The sequence below is a fragment of the Poecilia formosa genome, unplaced genomic scaffold (assembly GCF_000485575.1).
Source record: "Poecilia formosa unplaced genomic scaffold, Poecilia_formosa-5.1.2 Scaffold234, whole genome shotgun sequence".
Taxonomy (NCBI): domain Eukaryota; kingdom Metazoa; phylum Chordata; class Actinopteri; order Cyprinodontiformes; family Poeciliidae; genus Poecilia; species Poecilia formosa.
This window is the reverse complement of record NW_006800173.1, coordinates 472870-495106: the sequence shown is the minus strand read 5'-3', so window position 1 is coordinate 495106 and position 22237 is coordinate 472870. Positions and strand designations below refer to the sequence as shown.

Genomic DNA, 22237 nt, shown 5'->3' with positions numbered 1-22237 from the left:
TGAGGGACATTTTAATACTCAAGCACAGCATTTATTTGTGCTGTAATAAAACTAACAGCAAATAAAACGGCGAAAGAAAATATCTAAAGGATCAGTTGTTTGTATTTGCAAATTTAATTAAAGCATTTTTTTTAAAATTGCCAATATAGTAACTTAATCTTAGTGTATTTTTACACCAGTGAATGATAAATGTAATATTTGACATTCCTAGTTCAAAAAATGTATTTTTCAATTTATACAATTATTGGCCATGAACTTTTTAAGGAAACATGGTGCTTTTCACAATAGACATATACGATGGACACAGTTATGATGTTACCTTTTGCTTGATCTAATTTATTAAGAATTGCATTTAATATGAAAATCACAGTTGGTGTTTGTAAAATGAACAGTAATGCAGTGAAAGCACTTAGTTGAGACACACCCCTGGCTCTCCCACCAATTTCTGCCACAGCATGACATGTTCATTAACTGGTAAAAGTTAATTTATAAAGCAGACATTAACCTCAGATTCAAACACATTAATTAGTGTGAAACTGAAATGTATATATAAAATTAATAATATCCTACAAGAATAATTACTACAATAATGATTAAAATGAGAGCCGCCTTTCTTTTTCAGGTCCGTCTGTACGAGTGGACGGCTGAGAAGGAGCTGAGGACCGAGTGCAACCACTACAACAACATCATGGCGCTCTACCTGAAGACCAAAGGGGATTTCATCCTGGTGGGAGACCTGATGAGGTCTGTCCTGCTGCTGGCGTACAAACCCATGGAGGGCAACTTTGAAGAGGTGAGATGTGAGGAGAAAATGCTCGAAGACTTGGAAAAGGTGGGGAAATTGAAGACTGCGTGTTGCTGCTTTGATACAAACTCACAAAGCAGTTTTCACTTTCAAGCCACAGAGCTTTATTTGTATGAGCTAAGTTTCTTACCTGTTAACTCCTAATTTTTGGTGTGCAAATTATATGAGTAAAACATTTTAATTTTTTTTTTTATTTTTATTTTTTTTTTCATTCCACATTGCCAATTGACTCTTTCGTACCTTTCTTGTAAAATTGGGAAACAAATCATTAGAATCTAACTAAAGTTGTCAGTTTACAGTTGAGCTTGTACAAATCAAACAAACTGGACACATTACAAACTCATTAGGGAGAACAATGAAAGAGCGTTCTGTCTCCTCAGATGCCGTGTGTCCATCACAGGCTCCCTGCACAATTATAGAGCAGAATCTATTGATTGTGTCATATTTCCTCTCTTCAGTATTAAAGGAGTTCATTATAATTTGCAGAGAGAAAGCAGCAGTTTTGCACAGCTATATTTTTTATTTAATCGATTTACTCTCCTAAAAAAATTGGAATATAAATATAAAAATAGAAATAGAAATGAGGGTTGCAACTGACGATTTTAGTAATCGATTAATTTATCAGTTATTCTGACGATTAATCGACTAATTGCACATTCTGCAGATTTTTTAAAGAATTTCTTAATCCTTTTTTGTGCAATATTAAATTATGCAAATAAACATATTATTCAATTCCTTGCTAAAATATGACAATAAACATTTTTTTTTGCCTATAATGCAATATATAATGCAATAACATAATTTTCTTTTAGTGTATGCTTGATCATTTGTAGCAAAGGATACACCTGCAGCTAAAAACCTACGACTAAAACAGCTCAACCCTTTCTGCTTGACCTGGTATCAGTACAGTGCAAGGCTAATCTGCTGACTATTTTTTTTTTTAGAATAATTGATAAATATGGAGGGACACAAGGTGCTTAATAGGATGTTTTTGTTATTATCACTAAATAATTTGAAGCTAAAACTATGCCACTCGATGCATTCTGAGTAGAACATGCTTACAAACTTGTTCTACTCATGTTTTGTGCATTTATCCTAAATGCAAAAAAAACAAAAAATCAAATATGTTTTGTACAGTTTTGGCTTAATTACTGCTCTGAGTTTGTTCTTTCAACAAAATTGCCTTTTTGAGTCTTTATAATTCAGTTGTCAATTAACCGATTTCTAAATTAGTTGACGTTTATTTCAATAATCAATTCAGCACAATTAATCAGAATAATTGTTTCAGCCCTAATAGACATAAAAACAAATTCTAGTATAAAAGTTAACACAATCAGCAACAATTAGGGGGTTTGTTGAGAGCGTTTACTCTCGGTTAGCGCTGGCTTATCTTTGCTTAAAAGGTATATTTCTTAAGACAAACCTGCATGTTTATGCCTTTTTTCATATATTTTCCACAGATTGCTCGTGACTTTAATCCAAACTGGATGAGTGCCGTGGAAATTCTAGACGATGACAACTTCCTGGGAGCAGAGAACGCCTTCAACTTGTTCGTCTGCCAAAAAGATAGGTGAGAACGGCGAAGCCTCTCTCTGCGTGTAGATAGGGAAGCTCAATGCTCATTTTCTTATGATCATTATATTCCACCATAGCTGCTCTTGCAGATCAGAAATGCCCCTAAATCGTCTTTGCCCAATACTTTCTCGCTCAGACTGATGCTGTCATTAGGATGCTGCTCCTTTCACACACACAGTCCCATGATAGCTTTTAGACCAACATTGTTGATATGACTGTGGTACTGCAGCATTGTCCTTGCATTAGTGCTGGAAATTATGATTCATCTTGCAGCCAAGCTTTTAGCCAGTCTCTTGCTTTTTTTTCCCCTCTGTTGTAATTTCACTGAATGTTGGCGTTAAGGAAAAGGAAGAAAGATGAGGTCTGAAGGAGCTTGTGTTACATCCATGCCTTCACTCATTATCCATCTAATATGTCAGAGTGGACCTCTCGATGCTTTTGACCTTTATTTGTGCAGCACGTCTCTGTTACTGTTGCTCTTTTCACTGTTTCTCAGACTTTTAGCCATTACCTCTCTATCATGTGCTGACCTTTTCCAACACTTCTCGTGTCTCTGCCCGTCTTGTTTTCCATTTGATTGATCGATGGTTTGACCCCCAACAAGGCCCAGTCATGACCTTGAGATCATTTTGTCTTCATGTTCGTTCTCTCTCCGTTTGTCCTTGCCACACTCAGTGCGGCCACCACCGACGAGGAGCGCCAGCATCTGCAGGAGGTCGGGGTCTTTCACCTAGGCGAGTTTGTAAATGTCTTTTGCCATGGCTCACTGGTGCTGCAGAACCTGGGGGAGAGCTCCACACCCACCCAGGGATCCGTACTCTTCGGCACCGTTAACGGCATGATCGGTAAGCGCCCTAATCCAAACAAACCTTTGTATTTTTCTTGCATGTTTCAAAAATATTCAAGCATTTTCTTTCTTTCTGAGAGCACCCTGTTAGCATGTTTAATGGTTTATGCAAGCATCTAATTTCAGGATTATCTGGCTTTAATCACAATTTTTACACTATATCAGGGGCATGCAACCACTGACATTAGGCTGCTTGCATCCAGCGACTCATTCTTGTTTTGGTCTGAAGAGTTTTCAGTAAGAATTGTCCAAATCAAATGCAGAGAAAGTGTACTGTGAAGCCATAGATTTTCTAAAGGTGTATGTAGTATTTTATAGAAGAGGTAACAGTATCGCACAAATAAAATGTATCCCAGAACTGTATAGCATAGCATAATGCAGTGTTCCATTAAACAATATAGTGCTACATGATATAGTACAGTTAAAATGTGCAGGGGAAGTGTGGTATGTTGCAGTATAGTACAGTATAGTATTGCCAGTACAGCTGAACATAATGTGGTATAATGTTGCAGAGTATAGTAATTTATACTACATAGTAAAGTACTGTATTGACCAAAAATGTAAGTCAAATAATGAAGCATACCATAGTATTCTAGTACTGTATAGTACTGCATACCACATTATACCATGTCATGACATCGATTAGTTTATTTTCGATCATTACAAAGAATCCATAAGTAATAAAATATAAGTTTTCTACATATTAAAAAGGGTTCATATTCCGCTCACGAACTTTCATCATAAGGAAAAGGAAAGTGCTTTACGACTGATGGTTTTTATTTGGTGGCGCAGGACATAAAAATGTTCTCTGTATTGTAATGATAACTCTCCCATACACAAAGACCCGTTCGGTTCTGGGTCCAGCTCGGGTCATAAATTTGAGCCGTATCGACTCCAGCTCCTCATTTTGTTTCCGTGCATGGGAACGTGCATGGTTAGCTGTTTCTCCCAGCATTGTTCAGGTGAATGAAAGATTTCCCAAACAAATGTTTAAATTCCTGATTTCTTTGTTTTCCCTCTGCCAGTGGAACCTCCACATACAAGCAGCTATTGATTTTACGCTGTGACATTCACTGTTGAGACTTCAGCTCACTCCTGTCTTGATTCAGTGGATATGAGCAGGATTTAGTTTGCAGAGCCGCAAACTCCCCGGCTTTATTTCTTTCCTAAGACTCTGCCCGTGCTGCTCAGGATGAATCCCAAACATCGCTGAACTTTTATTTGCTTCTGCTGGCAGATATTTTTCATTTTCTGGCAGCAGAAAACCTATTCACAATCTTTCAGAAAGAAGCCAGTGTTTAGGTCTTGGAATTTAACAATAAAATCCAGCTCTTAACATACTTTGTGAATAATTGGAATTAACTTGCCTTAGGTTGCAGAGAGGTATCAAGACTAATTGAATACACAAAGATCCCTCAAATCCTTTTCCTTCAAGCAAATAATGATGTAAAACTTTCATCACTGTCAGTTGACACGTTTACACCTCTCATTACTTGGATTGAAACCAGTAACTTCCAGCCTGGCAGTGGTGACGGGGAGATGAAAAACAGAGAGTGCTCATCATTTGGACACGGCAGCACTCCCACAGCACCAAAACACAGCACATTATTTCACCTCTGCACCTCCTGTGATTCTCTAAAAAGTCTCAGAGGAAAGTTTCACAGGAAATGAAAACCACTGTCGCCCTTCCCTGTGAGAACTTCCCCTCTCTAACCCTCAAACTAAAATGAGCTTCAGCGTGTAATGAAGATAAAACACCACTGCTGGTCTTATCGCTCTGCGAGATGCTGTGATGTATGATATGTTTCTTAGAGAAAGCTGCAAGGCGATGGGATTATTTCCCCTAAAAGAGAATAACAGCCAATATATGCATCCAAACTTTACAAAGTCTATTTTTTTTTTGTTTTTGTATAAACTCTGATATGGCAATCTAAAGATGATCACAACCAGAGATTGCTTGTTGACTCAGAAATTCATTCTCATGCCAAATTATTTGATCGTATCTTAAAAACAATCTATCATAAATGTATTTTTATGTCTTCAAACCAACAGAGAAAATTCCAATAACTTGGTGGGTCATGTTGTTTTCTGAATTTTTGCAGTCAGTTTACAGTCATTTGTTTTTCCACACACAGGATGACTTTTTAAATCGTCTTATTTAGTCACTAACAGGTTCAGACCAAAAAAAAAAAACACGCCAAACAAATAATGTGGATACATTAAATTTCTGCTCACTTGAACTGCGTTGAACTTCCAGGCAACGCTGAGATGCTGACAGATAAACAGCTGTCAGGGCTACCCCCCCCCCAACCTCCTTCGCGTGTCATTAGACAGTTTAATACCAGCGTAATTACAGGAGCATCAAAGCCTCAAATGAACAAGGGTTGTGTGGAAATCTCTTGTCTTCTCAAACAGATCCCCAGGTTTCGTTTCCAATTTTTTCACTTAATGTACATCTGAAAGTATTATCACCAGTTTAAAGTTCTTAATAAATTGTATCCTAACATTACTTTTCTGTTGTTTATAATTAATAGCCCTGATTTTAGAAGGCTATTCTTAGTGCTGCCAATCAAACTCGTATCCGTGCTGCAGTTGTGCTAATGGCGGAGAAATAACCACTAGCAGAGAAAAAGGGATGTGAGCAGTGTGTACATGAGGATGATTGACAGCTTTAAGACCCTCCTCTTGTCTCTGATTGGTTATTTCTGACAGGGAGTGGTTTTGTTCTGCAGATGGCAGTAGGACCACAGAGGTGTCAGAGGAGCTTGGTTTTTCACTGTTTGTCTCATACTCTCACAACATGGTAACCGTTTTGACAAATTTATAAAAAAACAAAAACAAAAAATATTTTTCACAAAAGTGACCTACTGCAGCTTTAAAACTGTTAATGAACGCAGACATGACATTTCTCTCTTCCCCTCAGCTCTTTCACACCTTCATAAAAGATAATCTGTGTGCTTTTTTTAGGTCTGGTAACGTCTCTGTCCGAGGGCTGGTACAGCCTCCTGCTTGACCTACAGAACCGCCTCACCAAGGTCATCAAAAGCGTGGGCAAGATCGAGCACAGCTTATATCCTTCATGTTCTGAACTCCTGTGTACAGTAACTATCTGTGACCTGGACGGGCCGGGGTTGTTCTGGTGACGGCCCTGAAAATGAACAACAAAGGAATGATGATGTTTTTAACTGACTTTACAGGCAATTGATATTTTTAATGCTCAAATAATTAGTTTCCATTCTGCTGCATAAGAAAGGGACTTTCCTTTTCTTAGAGAAATTTGACTCTGCTACCCTGTGGTTTTATTTAATCATCATTTTCTTTAATGCTAAAAGGCCCTCTGTTCACTCTTTGTTTATAAAATATGGCTCAAGAGGGCCTCTATGATGACCATCTTTCTGGTGCATTGAACACGGTGTCATCTGCTGGATATTTATTAAATCTGCCTGAGGTGAAGTTTGCATGGTCACACCCAAAGGGCCGACCTCGGGCTGAATCGGCTCCGTGGTAATGATTTATCCTTAACTGAGTGACACCTGGAGGTCTTTCCACACGGAGCGCAAGACGGAGCAGGGCACAGGCTTCATCGACGGGGACCTGATTGAAAGCTTCCTGGATCTCAGTCGGGCAAAGATGCAGGAGGTCGTCAGCACTCTGCTGGTGGGCGCAGTTTCTCCTCTTACAGTTCAAATCACCTGCACTTCACCTCATGTTTCTAACATTTACATTTAACATTTCTAGACTGATCACAAACGTATAAATTTGAATGCTTTTTACTTCTCAAATGTTCTTTGGTTTGTTTGGTCGTTTGGTTGACGGAAAGCCTATTAAGAACATTCCAGCAATAATCAAGCTCAGTTCTATAAAATTGTATTCAATGTTTTAAAAGCTTCTTGGGGACAAACTTCCCGTCTCCTGTTTATAGCGATATAATTTTTATCAGGGGATATTTATCTCCTAAGGGTATTTATTTATCTGTCTGTCAAGCTGATTGACTGACAGTCAATCACCCACAAAGAGGATTTTTTTTTTTTTGCTTGGATGTTTTTCTTTTTTTTCTGTCTCTGTGTATGTGTGCTTTTTTCTCTTAAACTGTCTGGGGGAAGATTTGAAGGTTGAGTCTCACTTTAGTGGTTAAGAGCTTCAGTCATTTTGGCCTCAGCTATTCTTCCCTGATATGTGACATGCTGAAGTGGACACTCTTCTGTCTGGACTCTGGCATTCACAAACCAAATTGTTTTGTTTACACACTACTAAACCCAAAGCCACAGATAAGAAACAATTTAGCTCCATTAAGATTAGATTTAGGAAATGAATTGCCATTTATTTCCTTTTCTTGAAGTCTGCTCCCCTGGAGCTTCTGTATCTCCTTGTTCCCTCTCTTATCTTGAAGGGGGAAGAAAATTGAAATTGTTGCCAGTGGATGCGTTACCTTGGCTTTTAAAAACATAACTCTTAAATGTATCTCTTAGATAAAGAGTTGCAACAAAACCTTTTTTAAATTGACACACAAGTTGATAAATAAAGGAGACGTTTTGTATGAATCAGAAATCAGAGCAGAAATTATAAAAGAGAAATATTTTTGTTTTAATAGTTGGAAGTTTTATAATGTCTGGACAGTTCTCTTAATGTCCCATTTCAGTCAGTCAGGTGGGGGGTCTGGACTTTGACTGGGCCACTGCAACACCCTGTTTGAAACATTGTTCTGGTTCATGTCCTAATTTACCCAAACTGTTGCTACTACTTAGCCTCACGTTGGATTTTACAATATTTGGGCATGTGGTCAGCAGATGCTTTGCCACATAATGGAATGACGTAACAAGCCCATGAGCATCATGGTTCTGGCTCCATTTCTAACCATTATTATGAAAGCTTCTGCAGGCATATTGTTTTTGAGAAAGACAGGGCTTCCTCCTGCTGAATTTTGTGGAACATCCACACAATTGATAGCTCCTGCTTTTATTGAGGTGGTCAGTAAATCTTGTTCATTTGACTAGTGGGACTTGGCTTCTGCTTTTCTCTTTTACATCCAGTGGAAGCAGTAAAATGGTGGAAGCACCATTTTTTGCTCTCTTTTTGAACCTTCAAGGATCTATTTAAATTATTTTGCCTTGAAAATATCTGATAAGTTTTCTTGTGAAGAACAGCTGATAATAGCAAAAAAATGTTAGTTTTTTCCTCCCACAAAATTAAAGTGGAACATTGCTTTAAACACAGCTGCAATAACTAATTTGCATCACAGAGAAACTGAATATATGCATATTTTAAATATTTATGCTTTAGTTTAACTTCAATTGTGTGAAATCTGGAGTGAAATCTCTATTTTCAGGGTGAAGTTAACAGACAGAAATCCAGATTGACATCAGTTTACACCTATAAGGAGGTTACATTTAAATGGAGCAGACTTTGAATAGCTTTTATTTATTTATTTTTTTTATCATCAAGATTGTTCAGTGCTTAAATTATAAATGGTTTCTGTCTCTGAGGAAAAGTCTTTACATTTACCTTCTGGTGCGATTAATAAAAAATAAACCAGAGGGGAAAAAGCTGCAGTCTGTTGTCTTTGTGGACAAGATAAAAGATTCCCAGCGTTTTGGTGTGCACTTCAAAACATCGGAAATAAAGCTCTGAAAACAATGGAAAGGAGAATAACATTTCATTCAAGTGAAATATTTGTGGACGTTGTCGGCTGCTGCTCGTGCATTTACTCCTCTCGGCTCACCGCTCGCTGTCTTTCATTTTCAGATCGATGATGGCAGCGGCATGAAGCGTGAAGCCACAGTGGACGAGGTGATTAAGATCGTAGAGGAGCTGACGAGGATCCACTAGCTCCTTTCACCATTCTGATCCCTGCTGGGAGGGAGCAGGAGCTGAAACGCTTTGGGCTTTACAGATGTGTAAATAATTATAAACAGTGTGTGTGTGAGTGTTTTGACCTTTCGGTGAGCCGTCGGCTGTTCAGACCCTGAAGGGTGCTACGTGACGAGTGTGGGGCTCTTCAGGTGAAATGCTTACCGACCAAAGTGACGACCTTGGTCTGAGTGAGTTTGAGCGTGTGTGTGCGTGTGTGTGTGTGTGATGGGATGTGGCTATAAAAAGGAACAACCTGAAGCTTTCCTCGACACATCCCCATGCTCCCAGATAATTGTGGCAGTTTCTGATGGGTTAAAGGTTTCTCAATCCTCTTCACCTCACATTATCGGCTGTTTGCTATTGAAGTCTGAAATAAACACACTGTATAAGAAATAAAATGAGGAAATTGATAGATTTATAGCTATTTTGTCTTTGTGATGTTTTCTTTGTTTATTCTAATAAACCTTCCTTTAGTATTGCTCTGTGTCTCGGTCTTTGATCTGCTCTAGATTAATCGTCATTGTTTGCTGTGTTTTGTCAGACCACAAACAGACACTTCTGAAGTAACTTCTAAAATTATTATTTACTGTATTTAAGGTTATTGAGATGTCTTCTATAAAATTAATATGATATTGCTTATGGACAGAATCAAATATTTTGTGATCATAAGCTAAATAAAGATTTCAATCATACAGTTCAAATCAAAGGTTTACATAGAAATATATGGGCCTGAATTTTGTGCTAATGAAGATTAAAGTAAAAGTTAGCAGGTCCAATCAAGAAGCCAAATGAAAGCAGTGAGCCTTTTGTGTGATTCAGGCTTAATATTTGACCACTTTTCTTAGAAGAATTGATTAAACTGATTGAGTACTGTTGGGTTTAGCATTGAAGCATTTCTAGATGTTTTCGATAGGATCGAAGTCTCGCTCACACATGTTCCAAAACCGGTTTTCATGTGTGCATGGGCTCACTGAAATAAATATTGGAAATCTGATGAACCCAAGTATCAGCATGGGCTGATCCAGGAGGAAGCATCTGCTCAAAAATCAACACCTTCAGACTCGACTGAATTTTGCAGCTGCCTACACTGAGAACCAGAATGTCATTTAAAGAAACGTTTGTGATTTACAAGACAAAAATGGAGTGGTTTGTTAAAAATATGAGGAAAGTTGCCAACAGTCTGGGTGAAGCTTTCAAACCTAAAATCACTGCTCAAGCTGTTGAGCCTGTTTTGATGTTCTGGTATGTTGGACAGACTGATGACCTCCACGTTCTTCCAACTTCACCTCAAATCAACGGCTACGTAAATGAAACTTACAATTAACATGAACAAATCCCATACTCTCATCCATGCTGGAGTGGATAAAGGAGGTAAACATTAACATTGTGGAATGACAACAACCTCATCCATTTTGCTAAATCGTAACAGCATAAAGGTCTCACTGTAACTTGCTAGAAGACAGTCAAATAACTGTCGTTATTTGACGGTGTTGATTTTATTTATATTTTTGAGCCTCTCCATGACTTTGACCTTGTTTGAATTTGACAGACTGTAAATCACAATGTCAAATAAATCCTTAAAAAAAAAGAAACAATACTGACTTTAACAAATCTATGACTGGAACTGTAGCAGGTAAAAAAAAAGTGTAGCTTCAAAATTACAAAACTAATCTTTAACTTCCTTGCCAGTTGTAAAAATAATTTCTAGTTCTCACATTTACATGAGCTTTAATTGCAGGGTGTTTTTAAAGTTTTCCTAAAGTTATTTCGGCTCCCCTTATTTACTGAATTAAATCAGGATCTCTGATTTGCAGTTAATGCAGGCCTGCTGCTTTTAGCCCACACAGTTTTAATGAACAGCCACCAGGAGGGAGAAAAATAACTTTTTTATTTTTTTATTTTTTGTGTGTGTGAATCAAACCTTTTGATATTCCAGAAGCTACATTGTTTTCTTAAGAGCCTGATTAATTTATATTGTGTACATATTTTATGTTGCCTGCATTAACAATGTGAAATAGGAATACAACCTCTTTCTGTCTGAGTAAACAGAGGTCCTGCAGGCCGGGGTACAGCCATAGTGACAGTGAAATCTAGTTTCAGTAATAATGCCCTGCACTGAGGATTTGAAGGAAACTGGTCATGACTGGCAGTCCAAGTCCTCTGCCAGTTCTCCGTAGCTATTTTTGTCCTTCTCTCTCCTTCCTGAGGCACAGAGACTCTTGTTTATCTCTGGTTGCCATTCAGACTGGATTTTTTGGTTTTTTGTTTTGTATCTTTTAACATTTAAGCCTCCTTATGAACTATTAGGTAAATAGTCCAATTTCACAACTGCAGAGGTGCATGAATCATAATTTAATTTCGTGTTTAATTAAAAAAACAATGTGGGAATTTAATCAGTCTCTGAAAACCTTTCTCATGATGTTAAATTTAGGATATTATCTGAAACTCCAAAGGGAAGTGTTTTTATTATTTTTGTTTCATTGTGATCTAAATGCAGTTTCTCTTTCTTGTGTTTACTCACTCTGTAAATGTTAAATTGGCTGAGTTTATGCAGCACCTTTCTATTCACACTTATTTATACTAAAGACATTCACCCAGTCACACTAAAGCATGTTTTCATGCGCAGAACTGTAGGCAACTTGGTGTTAAGTGCCTTGCCCAGGGCCAAGCTGGAATCTAACCCACTGAAACACAGCCACCCCGTTGTGATTCTCTACTAAGGATATACCAGCAAACAAAATACACCTATTGCATTATGTTTTATTCAACACAGCAGAGTTTCTGGAAATAAAATAGCAATGTCCAGGTTGTGTTCTAAAAAAAAACCCTGCAGTTTTACAGTATGTTGACATTTTTTGTATTATTTACCAAGGAATCTCGTTCAAGACTTGACTCCAGTTAGGTGAAAAGCTAAAGCTAAAACTTTTCCACACAGTGATATTTACTGACTGAATTAACTTGTTTTGATTTGAAATGTAACCAAAAAACCTGCACTGTTTCAAGAATATTTTAATGACAAGAAAACAATAGCAATATTTACTTTTCCTATCAATCATTATGGCATTATCCACATGTTTAATGTTGCAGTTGCAAAGGACTATTTTGAGGCAGTTTTGCTGGGACATTATATAGTTTGTGCTTAATTCATGGAAATGCTTTAGTTAAATTTTTTTAAGCCAAGTTCGACAGTCAGTACATTTCTCTTTTTAGAGAATCATTCAGTTTTTATGCTCCTCTATTTTGGTAACAAACTTCCATATTTTCTGAACTACTGATTTCTTTTAAATCAAGCCTAAAACCTCACTGTTTTTAGAACAGTTTTTGATTAGTAACAACTGGAAACTCATAAAGTGTAGACTTTTTAAAAAACCTGTCATCATTTTACCTTACTTTGTCAGTGTAATGTAATGCTTTTTGCTTATTTTCTTGTTTTACATTCTTTCTAATCATGTAAATCATGTAAATGTGCTAAACAAATGAAATTGCCTTGCTGTCTACCAGTGGAATATGCTTAAGAAACGCTCAGATGGAGGCCTGCAGGACACATCCTGATGGGATGCAGAGGAGGAGTAACTCTTCTTGGCTCTTGTTCTTTCGGTCATGGTGGATGTGACTACATAGGAAAACAGCATCATTTGGTAAGACGAAATCAATATATTCTCCCTGCTTAAAATGTGGCCATCTTCCATGAGCCAGGATGGGGGAGATATCTTACCAGCACGCACATGGTTTCAGTCTGAAGAAACAACAGGAAACCCCTTCCATGTGGACACACCACCTGCTGGGAGGGACATTGAGGTCTGGTGAACGGACTGGAAGGTGCTGGTGGATTTTTTTTTTTTATGCATGAAAAATACATTAAACAAGTCTTGTGAAACCTGAAAAATGAATAGTTGCAAGACAGAACTTTGTTCTTTAATTTTCAGTTGGATCAACTCTTAACTAACCTATCTGTATTTCTAACTAAATCCATTCAAAAAAGCGGGGAAGATATGAGCCTTAACCACAACCAAGAAATCCCTTTTCTGTTTCCTTGTTGCACAACTTCATTTGAGAGTTATTGTCGAGTCCCCGGTGTGTGAGTGTTTCACGACTGCTGTTGCCCCATCTGTTGCAAGCTGTGAACACAGAACCAGTTTAGAGAGTGCAGTCAGATCCCATCCCCACCATCGACATACCTCCACCATTCCTCCACTCATAGAGATGCCGTGCCTTCACACAATGTTGGCAGCAGTCAATGATGCTGGCCGAAATCTGTTTGGAGGAGAACAGGGTGATTGCTTTGATCCTAATGAGCAGCAGCCGCATGTAGCAGGCCTGGCAGTGGCTGATCTGAAGCAGCCCTGAACACAAAATGAATGAAATTAACTCGCTCAATCAAATCTGCTTTACTTTGGCAAGATTCAGTAAGAATTCTGGCTCCGTTCCATTTGGGATCAGTTAGCTGTGATGCTCTGCAGGTCCAATGCGCGAACGTTATTCCTTTGGAGGCCCAATTTGGCTAAATCAAACTAAGCTCAGCTTTGGTAGAAATATGTTGGAAATAAATAAAGCGGAATTGGAAGCAAGATATATATTTTTTCTTTTTATTATTTATTTCTCAGATTTCACAGACTTTTTTTCCTCTTCAACAGATACTGTTTTTATTTTTAACTTTGTGGATCTGTTTTAAATAATCATACCAAATGTTTATTTTTACATGGTTACAGCACACTTTTTTATTATATTCCAGATTGACAACAAAATAAGTTGAAGCATCAAAATAATAAAGTAACAAGACACTACTTTAACAGATTGCAATTTCAAGTTTGTACTTAATCTTGTGCAAATTAGTGCAATTTTAAGTTAAAATACTGTTTGACTCATATGTACATCGTATTTAACCAATTAATATAATTATCATTCTGAGGTGAATTCCTTTCCTTCCCCGCTGATCAAATAATTATTCCACATTAAATAAACATTAATGAATTTATTCTGCCTCAGCACTGTTATTTGTTTCCGTCTGAGATAAGAACCTGTCTTCCAGAAAAATCATTAAAAGCTATTACCTCATCAAAGTGTAAATTTGTTATTGATCTATCTCTACCCTGTATTTAGAGGTATACTGAATAAAAACTCAAGTAGCAAATCAGACACAACCAGGACAAACCGGAAAAACAAACTACTTGTTTCAGGTAGGATAATGAACGAATGTTCAGCAACTGACCAAACCATTGAAGCTTTAAGAACTCTAAGATTTTAACAAATTTTCCCAGATCCTTTTGGAAAAATTTCTCTTCTTTTGAAAGGAATGGAGGGTCGGAGAGAAAGAGTGGTACCGCTCGCTCCTCCCCTGAGGATTCCTTCTTTCATTGACTCTTGCCATGGCCAATAACATCAGCAATCCATTCTGTGCTGCTGAAGATGCCGGTCTCTTCTCTTTCCAGGGATCATGCTGGCTTCAAGCAGCAGCGCCTCACCTCTGTCTCTAGAGGGTGAGAAATACTGGCACAAAGGCCTTTTGAGTCGGCCTTGGGGGGGGGTCGCATCACAGAGAGTGTTGATTTCTCTCAGCCAGCGTTTGTGACTGCAGCACACACTTGGTGGCTATTAGTGAAAGGAGAGGCTGTTTTGGGGAAATGTCCCCAACTCAATTTGCAAAGCACACACACAGCCTCTCTTTGGGATGACACACACTTACTGGTATGGCAGTTTTTTGTTTTTTTTTTCATATCGTATTATAAGCATAGTTGAATCTGTGAAAGAGTGTAGCTGAAATCACTAACAGACCAAACACAATTGAAATGGCCAGACATGTTTAGGGGTTGCAAAGCCATTTTTAAGAGTTTGGAATCCCAGTGAACCAAAGGGAGAGCCTTTATCCATGACTGGAGTAAACATGAAGCAGTGGTGAACATTCCCAGGAGAGACCACTCCACTAAAATGACTCCAATTACTCCTAGAGCACATCGGTGATTCAACCAGATGGCCACAAAACAACTTACTGCATCTAAAGCTCTGCAGGCCTCACTGCATATTCAAGATACAACATTAGGAAAGGGAGGCTGGACAAAAATAGCCTCCATGGGAGAGTTAAAAGGCCAAAACCACTGCTGACCAAAGAAACCATAAAGGCACATCTCACTTTTACCAAAAACATCTTGATGGTCGCTGACACATTCTGGTGACTGATGAAGCAAAACTGGAACATTCGGAAGACATGATTCGTGTTACATGACAGACCTAAAATGTTACAGAGCATTGGAGACGCAGAGCATCATCACACTGGGCGTTAAACATGGTGATAGTTTGAGGGTTTGGGGTTGATTTGCTTCCTCTAGACCTGGATGATTTGCTATAACTTGTGGAATTGTGAATTTTTTCTTTACCAGAACAACCTGCAGAAGAATGTCCAAATCAAGCTTCGCTGTTTGGTCATGCAGCACGACAATGGTCACCTCTGAATGACTGATGAAAACCAGACACATCAAAGTTCTAAACCCAGATTAGATCCTGAAGTATGACCTTAGACATGCTGTTCATACTCATACTCTCCAATATGGCAAAGGTAAAGAGAGTCAAAATTCCTGATGGTGGTAGAACGAGTTACTAGATGTAGGAGGCAATTACATTTTAAATCAGGCCAGGTTTGTTTGGAAAGCTTTTTCTTTCCTTAATAAACGACATTACTGTTTAAAAACCACTTCTTTGCTTAATTTATCTTAATCCAGTATTGCAGTCGTGTATTCTGAAACATTCAAGTTTGACAAAAGAAAAAACAACAAAAATAAAGTCTATAAGCATCTGAACTCTTTTGCACACCACTGTATTGTCTTGTATTAATGATCCTTCTGTTTTCAAAAAGCAATTTATCCAGATATGGAAAGGTGCAAGAAGTTTGTCTCTTACAAAAGAGTGAGCATTCCCTACCCGATTCACTCCCCGAAAACTGATATATTAACCTCATACAAGCTTCCTGCTAGATGTCCTGGGCTGACACTGTATTTCCAGAAGTATATTTTTACAGAAAGTAAAAAAAAAAAAAAATAAAAAAAAAAGAAATTACTTTCTTGCTTAGATTTTTCTGGACATTTATCAAAAGAGCAAATTGATTCTCACAAAAAACAACAACAATAAATTAAGTTAAAAGATTGATTCCCCCACACAGACAAAGAGGAACTTTGTTGCACAACACAGGGATGGTTTGGTGATGAAATGTCTATTTCATTGATGGAGTACTGCGATAAAGACAGAGATACCTCTCTCTGTGCCTTCTCTGAATGTGTTGGGAGTTCTGCTAAAACTGACTCAGAAATCAAAAGAGACATTTTAAAGCAATTGACAGACAATTCACCACATTCTCACTCTATTAAGGAAAAGAAAAAAGAAAAAAAAACTACTGCAGCCATAAAACATGTCTTCCTCAGCAAATCTTTTTTTTTCTTTTTTCTTTTTTTAACCATGACTACTATGAGTAGAGCAACTTCCAACAAGTATCATTAACACACAGTTGGATCAGTTTCTGTCAGAAAACAGCTCATCACCCTGAACAAGCCATTTCCACTATGAAATATGGTGGTGGCAGCATCATGCTGTACGGAGGTTTGTACACCACAAGTTTATTTGAAAGACACTTTAAAAATGTATTCCACTTTACAATAATGCATCACTCTATTGTTCTATCACATAAATTAAAATACACTGAAATTTGAGGTTTGGTCATGAAAACATGTAGAAGAGCTAAGGTTTTGTAGTAATTGTGAGGTAAACAATGCAATGCCACATAATCACATCATTTAATTATAAAGTAAAATAAGCCCTCCAAGGTATCAACCATCACAGATGAGGGGCAGTCCCTCACACTGAACAGGGGCGGTCAGCTTTGTTCTGCCTGCTCCGGGTTATGCTGCATGTCGATTAAACCAAGAAGCTTTGCAGGAGCAGCTGGGAGGCTGAGGTAGGTATTTTCTCCTCAGGTTGTTTGACACATGGTTATCTTTAGAGTAAACAGGTGTAAACCCAGTCAAGAGTTTCTCACCTCAGCCCAGATCCCTCCCTGTTCCATCTCACATCTTTTAATTACGCTTATCCGGAGACGGATGACCCTCCCGGCTCTTCCTGGCACTGAAAGTGATGGAGTCTTTGATGTTAGCGCCTCAAACCTTCAGCCAATCCAAAGAGCATCTGCAGCTGTGCTCAGAGTCCTGCCCTGATTAAATTCAAACGGCAGATTTACACTCTGTTTCGAATTTTCCTCAGGGAACAGGTGGGATTTCCCCCACTGCAGCACACTGTTCTGTTTATTCTTTTTCCAACTTCCGTCTGCCACCTAAGTCTTTAGCTCTCCTCAGAGCAGTTTTTAAATGAGAAATATGGCATGTTTTCTTAACAACTTTATCAACATTTTTCCCTATCAGTATTAAATGACATATCGAATGAAAACTACCAGCTTTGTTCTTCTGCATAGTGTGCGACTCTGATGGATGTTTGAAAATTTGCTGCATAGTTCTGTATATTCAGGTAGCACAAAGTGTATTATGCATATAGCGATATTTTTTGTGCTGCTGTTTTGATGCTAAATAGATAAACACAAATGTTGATAGGAAGTTCTCGCTGTAAAAAAACAGTTCAGGATGTACTTCTCCCAGATAGACAAGCCTGACACCTGCCACTGGTTTCCAGCAGCTCTGGGAGATTAAAGGACAAACTTTTGACAGCAATGTACCTTCATATTTCTACCCAAGAGAACAAAAACAATGTAGTCAACGTCACAGTCATAAACTAGACTTTTCACTTTTCCACAGTGTCTGTAGCTCTAATTCAGCTTCCCCATTCTGAAAATGGTCTCCATTTCAAATGAAGTAAAAAATGAGGGTGAGTCTGGTCTATAGTAATCTACAGATTTTATGTGTCAGTTTACCACTGGCGTGTTTCTAGTTTGGACATTCAAACTAATGACACCATTATGTAAAATAGATCAGTACAAATGTTCAAATTTAATTTGACATTACTGTCTCCACAATTTCCTTTTTTTAAACACAGTTATGTAAACTGCCCTAACTAAGCATTAAAAAAACTTCATGTTTTTTACATTTTCTGGAGCTAACTATAGAGCAGTCCTGGATATGTATAATAAAAAAAGCTGTTAGTTTGCAGGACTCAACTGGAGATTCACCTTCCAGTGTCCATATGCATAAGTTGGAGTCGCCCAGTCAAAGGTCAGACGTAAATTCAATTGAGAATCTGTGGTGAGACTTGAAAGTTGATGTTTGCAGAGGTTGAGCTGCTTTTCAAATAAAAATTGAAAAAAAAGTATGTTTCCAAAATGTGCAAAGTTGGTAATGACATGTCCCACAAGACTCGCAGCTAAAGCTGGTTCTACAAAGTATTGAGTCAGGTGGGCTAAATATAAATGCACACCACAGTTTTCAGATTTTATTTTTATGTCAAAGCCACATATAGTTTTCTTTCACTTAACAATTGTACAATACTTTTTCATTTTATTTTGTTAAATAAAGAGCTTAATTATGTTATCAGTCTGTGTCTCCCTGTTACTTTTGTTACGGCTGAAGAATTTCTTATGTTTTTAAATATATAAACATGTACATTAACTGCACAACATGTTCACTTCGGGGATAAATTATGTAATAACTTCAGCAGATACTTTTAATGTTTTTACACCATGATAATCATGGTGTGGTTATTAATAATGGGCCATTGCCCTTGGTGATTTGATGGAAGTTTTCAATTAAATTCATGGAGAGGCCATTTTGTTGGGTAATAAAAGTCACTAAATATAATTATTTGCCCAAGGTTTGACATGAAAAGAAGTAAAATTGCTGCAAAAACAGCAAAGTGGTAGAAAGCAAATGTGACATGAAGGTAGACTTCATCTCAGGGTCCGAGATGTAGTCTACCATAGTAAAAGGTTACATTTTTCAAGAGGGACTTGGAAAAAGACTGAAGCTACAGTTAGATTAGAAGGACTGAAGAAAAAAAATGCTATCTTAAAATGCTTATGGCAGCAGGATATAGATTTGAAAGGTTACATCTGGCTAATCTAGAAGGTTTTTAAATTATTTATGTTTAGCAATACTGTACAATACATATTTGGAGGAAACCAAGACCAGAATATCATCACAAAAATGTCATGACTATCAAGCAGGTCATTGGAGAGATGCTGATTCTGGCAAGTTTTTCTGGCAAGTTTTTCAGGACCTTTACTCCTTGTAGTCAATAAATCAATCATCTGCTCCTCTCTACATTAAGTATTTTTAAAATTAAACAAGAGGCCCAAATTTGAATTGGCAGCATTACAGCTGAGAAAAAAAGAGAAAAGAATCAATGTGTATTGGCCTAGTCAAAGTCCTGACATTAAACTGAATGAATTCTATAATGAAGCCTTAAGAGAAAAAAAGTTGGCAAAACGTCATATTTTTATATTTAGGTTACATTTGTCATTATCAAGTAAAGACATTGTGGGACAATGATGTTTTATGTTTCCATTTGCTAAAAGAAGCTTTTATATTTGAAAGTTGTGTTCATGTGAGCAGGGAGACCAGAAACAATAAGAAAGTAAAACCCTTTGTTAGAGGATAAAAACATGTTTGTTCCGTTTCAGTAACAGTTTCATACAAAACACAAAACTCACTTTGATTACCAGATATTTAATAATCTGTAGCATATGGGTCTTGACCAAAGATATATATAAATATTTAATGGATAGTCATAATTAATGAAGGACTGGTATGCTTACTTTTCTTCTTTGGTGTAAGTCAAGGTCATGAAGTTTCTACTCCCAGCAGATCTCACACTCTGTTTTAACATGGTTTGTCATGGATATATTTTTTTTTATTTTCCATGATGTCAGGGTCCAGTGCACCAAACGTCAAACCTTTTATTCTCATGTGGCTTTTCATTGGAGAACATGTTTTGCAGCAGCTGTCTCCTCCTGACTGTTCACAGTTAAATCTGGCACTTACTGAAGGTGTGTCTGAGTGTTTCATTTGACTTTCTTGACTCACCAAAGAAAACCTCTGCTCTTTGTCAGAAACCCAAATGGGTAGAACCCTTCAATTTTACCCGGATGAACTCTGCGTTTCCCTCAAGGAAACAAGTGGACTATTTTATGGAGTCTAAACAGCATGGTTAATGCATTGGGATCTGGCAGGATGCCTCTGCTCTCTGGCACATAATTTTCGACTTCCATTCTCGTTCTGCAGCAGCTGAGGGGATGTCTTTCTCCTGTCGCAGTACTGTGCTGCAAGCCGATGATACAATAAAGCAGGTCCTGACTGAGGGCTCTTTGTCTGTTCCATTTGCTTAAAATATTCTTAGCCCATTGGGAGGAAACTGCATCCCCTTTTTGTTTTTTTTTTTGTTTGTTTTTTTTTTGCACAATTGTATGTCTCCCAGAGCAACTACCTAAACATTTTAAATTTGAGAATAGTAATATTTCATTCCTCTTTCTAGTCTTAGAAAAATATGACTATTTGCAGTAATAAATTTAGACCTTTAGTACCCTGCAGAACTATTAAAAATTGGATAACTAGAAGATTAGAGTTCTGCTTCTCTGCGTCGTCTTCCCAATCCAACAATTATTCAAAATAATAAAGGAAGATTAAGACGTGAGCTCTGACACGGTGATTCAAGTATTTCAGAGTTGACTGAAAATGCATGAAATGCCTCATCATCTCTTTGAAAAGGAAACTGAGTGTTTCTCTGTGCATTGGTGATAAGAAGAGCAGACGTCTCCGTTTTAAGATTAAAGACAGGAATGACCTTGACATTTCCCAAAATTATACAACCATGAAGATTACATTTGATGAAAAACTGATCTGGAGATCACTAATGCTCTCTCTGCACATCATTTCCACACAATTGTGTTAATAATGTAGTGCTTGTAATCATGTTAACTTAGATGGGATTGGATTTGATGCTCAGGCATACAGCATGAAATATTCAAGTCGAGGTGCCCTACATTAGGCGATGGATGTTTTTTTTATATTTTCTTAACACACTGGAGGCGAATGTGTGATACCACCGCTCAACTCTGATAACCATGTTAAGATGCTAATCTGGCAGTCCAAACATGCCTTTATTATGCATGGGGGGAAATCTAGACATCTTCTAGCACTCAGTGTACAATACAAGTGCATTTACTAGGGCAAAAAAAATACAGTGCACACAGATGCAGAAGGAATCACATGTTGTTGAGCGTGGTCAGATTTGTAAATAAAAAGGTGTTTATCAAGATAAGAGCTGTTCTCTGGTAGTTTTGGCCACTCTTGGAGCTTAACAATAACAGCTACAATGTTCTTCAATACATTTTACTGAGTTAATCTCTCAGGAAGATAATGGGGTTTATTATCTTTCTCTGTAACACTTTGTACAGTGTTGAGAGGGCTGAACCACCTTTGTATGGACATCAAAGCAAATCTTTACAAACTTTTGAGATTGCAGTAGAACTCTGAGAAGTGGATGAAAAAAAATGCTTTGGGATCTAACAGCTCCCTCATTCTCTGGAAAGCAGGACCAGTGCCAACTTCGGTACTACATTCCCTGGTGCGGAAATGCTATCAGAACTTCATGTTTATTTTTTTTCTTTTTCAATAGTTGCATGCATGAGATTTATAGATTTCACATTGATTATTAGAATTAATATATGGAATAGAACATATCATATGCGTGGTTTTTTTTTTTAGAAAAATGAAATTAATTACTATAATTTGCACCAGGCGTAGAGAAAACCAATTTAAATATATATTACTTTAGCACATATTTTGAGTCTAACAGACACAGACACTTATTTACAAAAAAATGGTTGAGATCTCAAGTATTCTAAAGTCTTTCCAGTACGCATAGCATTTACTTTTAAATCCTATTTGTCTGTGGCTAATTTTATTAGTTATCAAGGTTTGAATATAATTTTTAATCATCCTCAGTATTTAGAGTGTTAGAGCCTGGACAGTGGCTCTAACACTCATTAGCTGACTGTATAGTGAGTGTGACTAGACATAGAGGCCGGGGAGAGACTCGACCGGTCCTCCAGACATAGAGGACGGGGAGAGACTCAGCCTGTCCTCCAGACATAGAGGACGGGGAGAGACTCGGCCTGTCCTCCAGACATAGAGGACGGGGAGAGACTCGGCCTGTCCACCAGACATAGAGGACGGGGA

General features: G+C 37.7%; 1 protein-coding gene and 1 long non-coding RNA gene across 4 annotated transcripts in view; one reads left to right on the top strand and one right to left on the bottom strand.

The window, feature by feature from the left end:
* Positions 1-22237, top strand: part of ddb1 (damage-specific DNA binding protein 1) — a 64018-nt gene that overhangs the window by 35100 nt on the left and 6681 nt on the right. Inside the window, exons 22-28 of one of the 3 annotated variants that reach the window (XR_001664333.1) lie at positions 623-793; positions 2266-2375; positions 3056-3225; positions 6195-6297; positions 6761-6884; positions 8970-9299; positions 20047-20058. Coding sequence is in view for 1 of the 3 variants with exons in the window: in XM_007568979.2 (XP_007569041.1) it covers positions 623-793; positions 2266-2375; positions 3056-3225; positions 6195-6297; positions 6761-6884; positions 8970-9053 (762 nt within the window). In the remaining 2 variants the exon portion in view is untranslated. Of the gene's footprint in view, positions 1-622; positions 794-2265; positions 2376-3055; positions 3226-6194; positions 6298-6760; positions 6885-8969; positions 9557-20046; positions 20059-22237 lie in introns of those variants that run through there. The other 2 variants (XR_477496.2, XM_007568979.2) reach the window with 2 other exon arrangements.
* Positions 11898-14584, bottom strand: LOC107838270 (uncharacterized). Its single transcript, XR_001664334.1, has 3 exons — positions 14287-14584; positions 13256-13331; positions 11898-13195 (listed from the first exon to the last, which is right to left on the bottom strand). It is a non-coding gene; the product is annotated as an uncharacterized LOC107838270 (long non-coding RNA).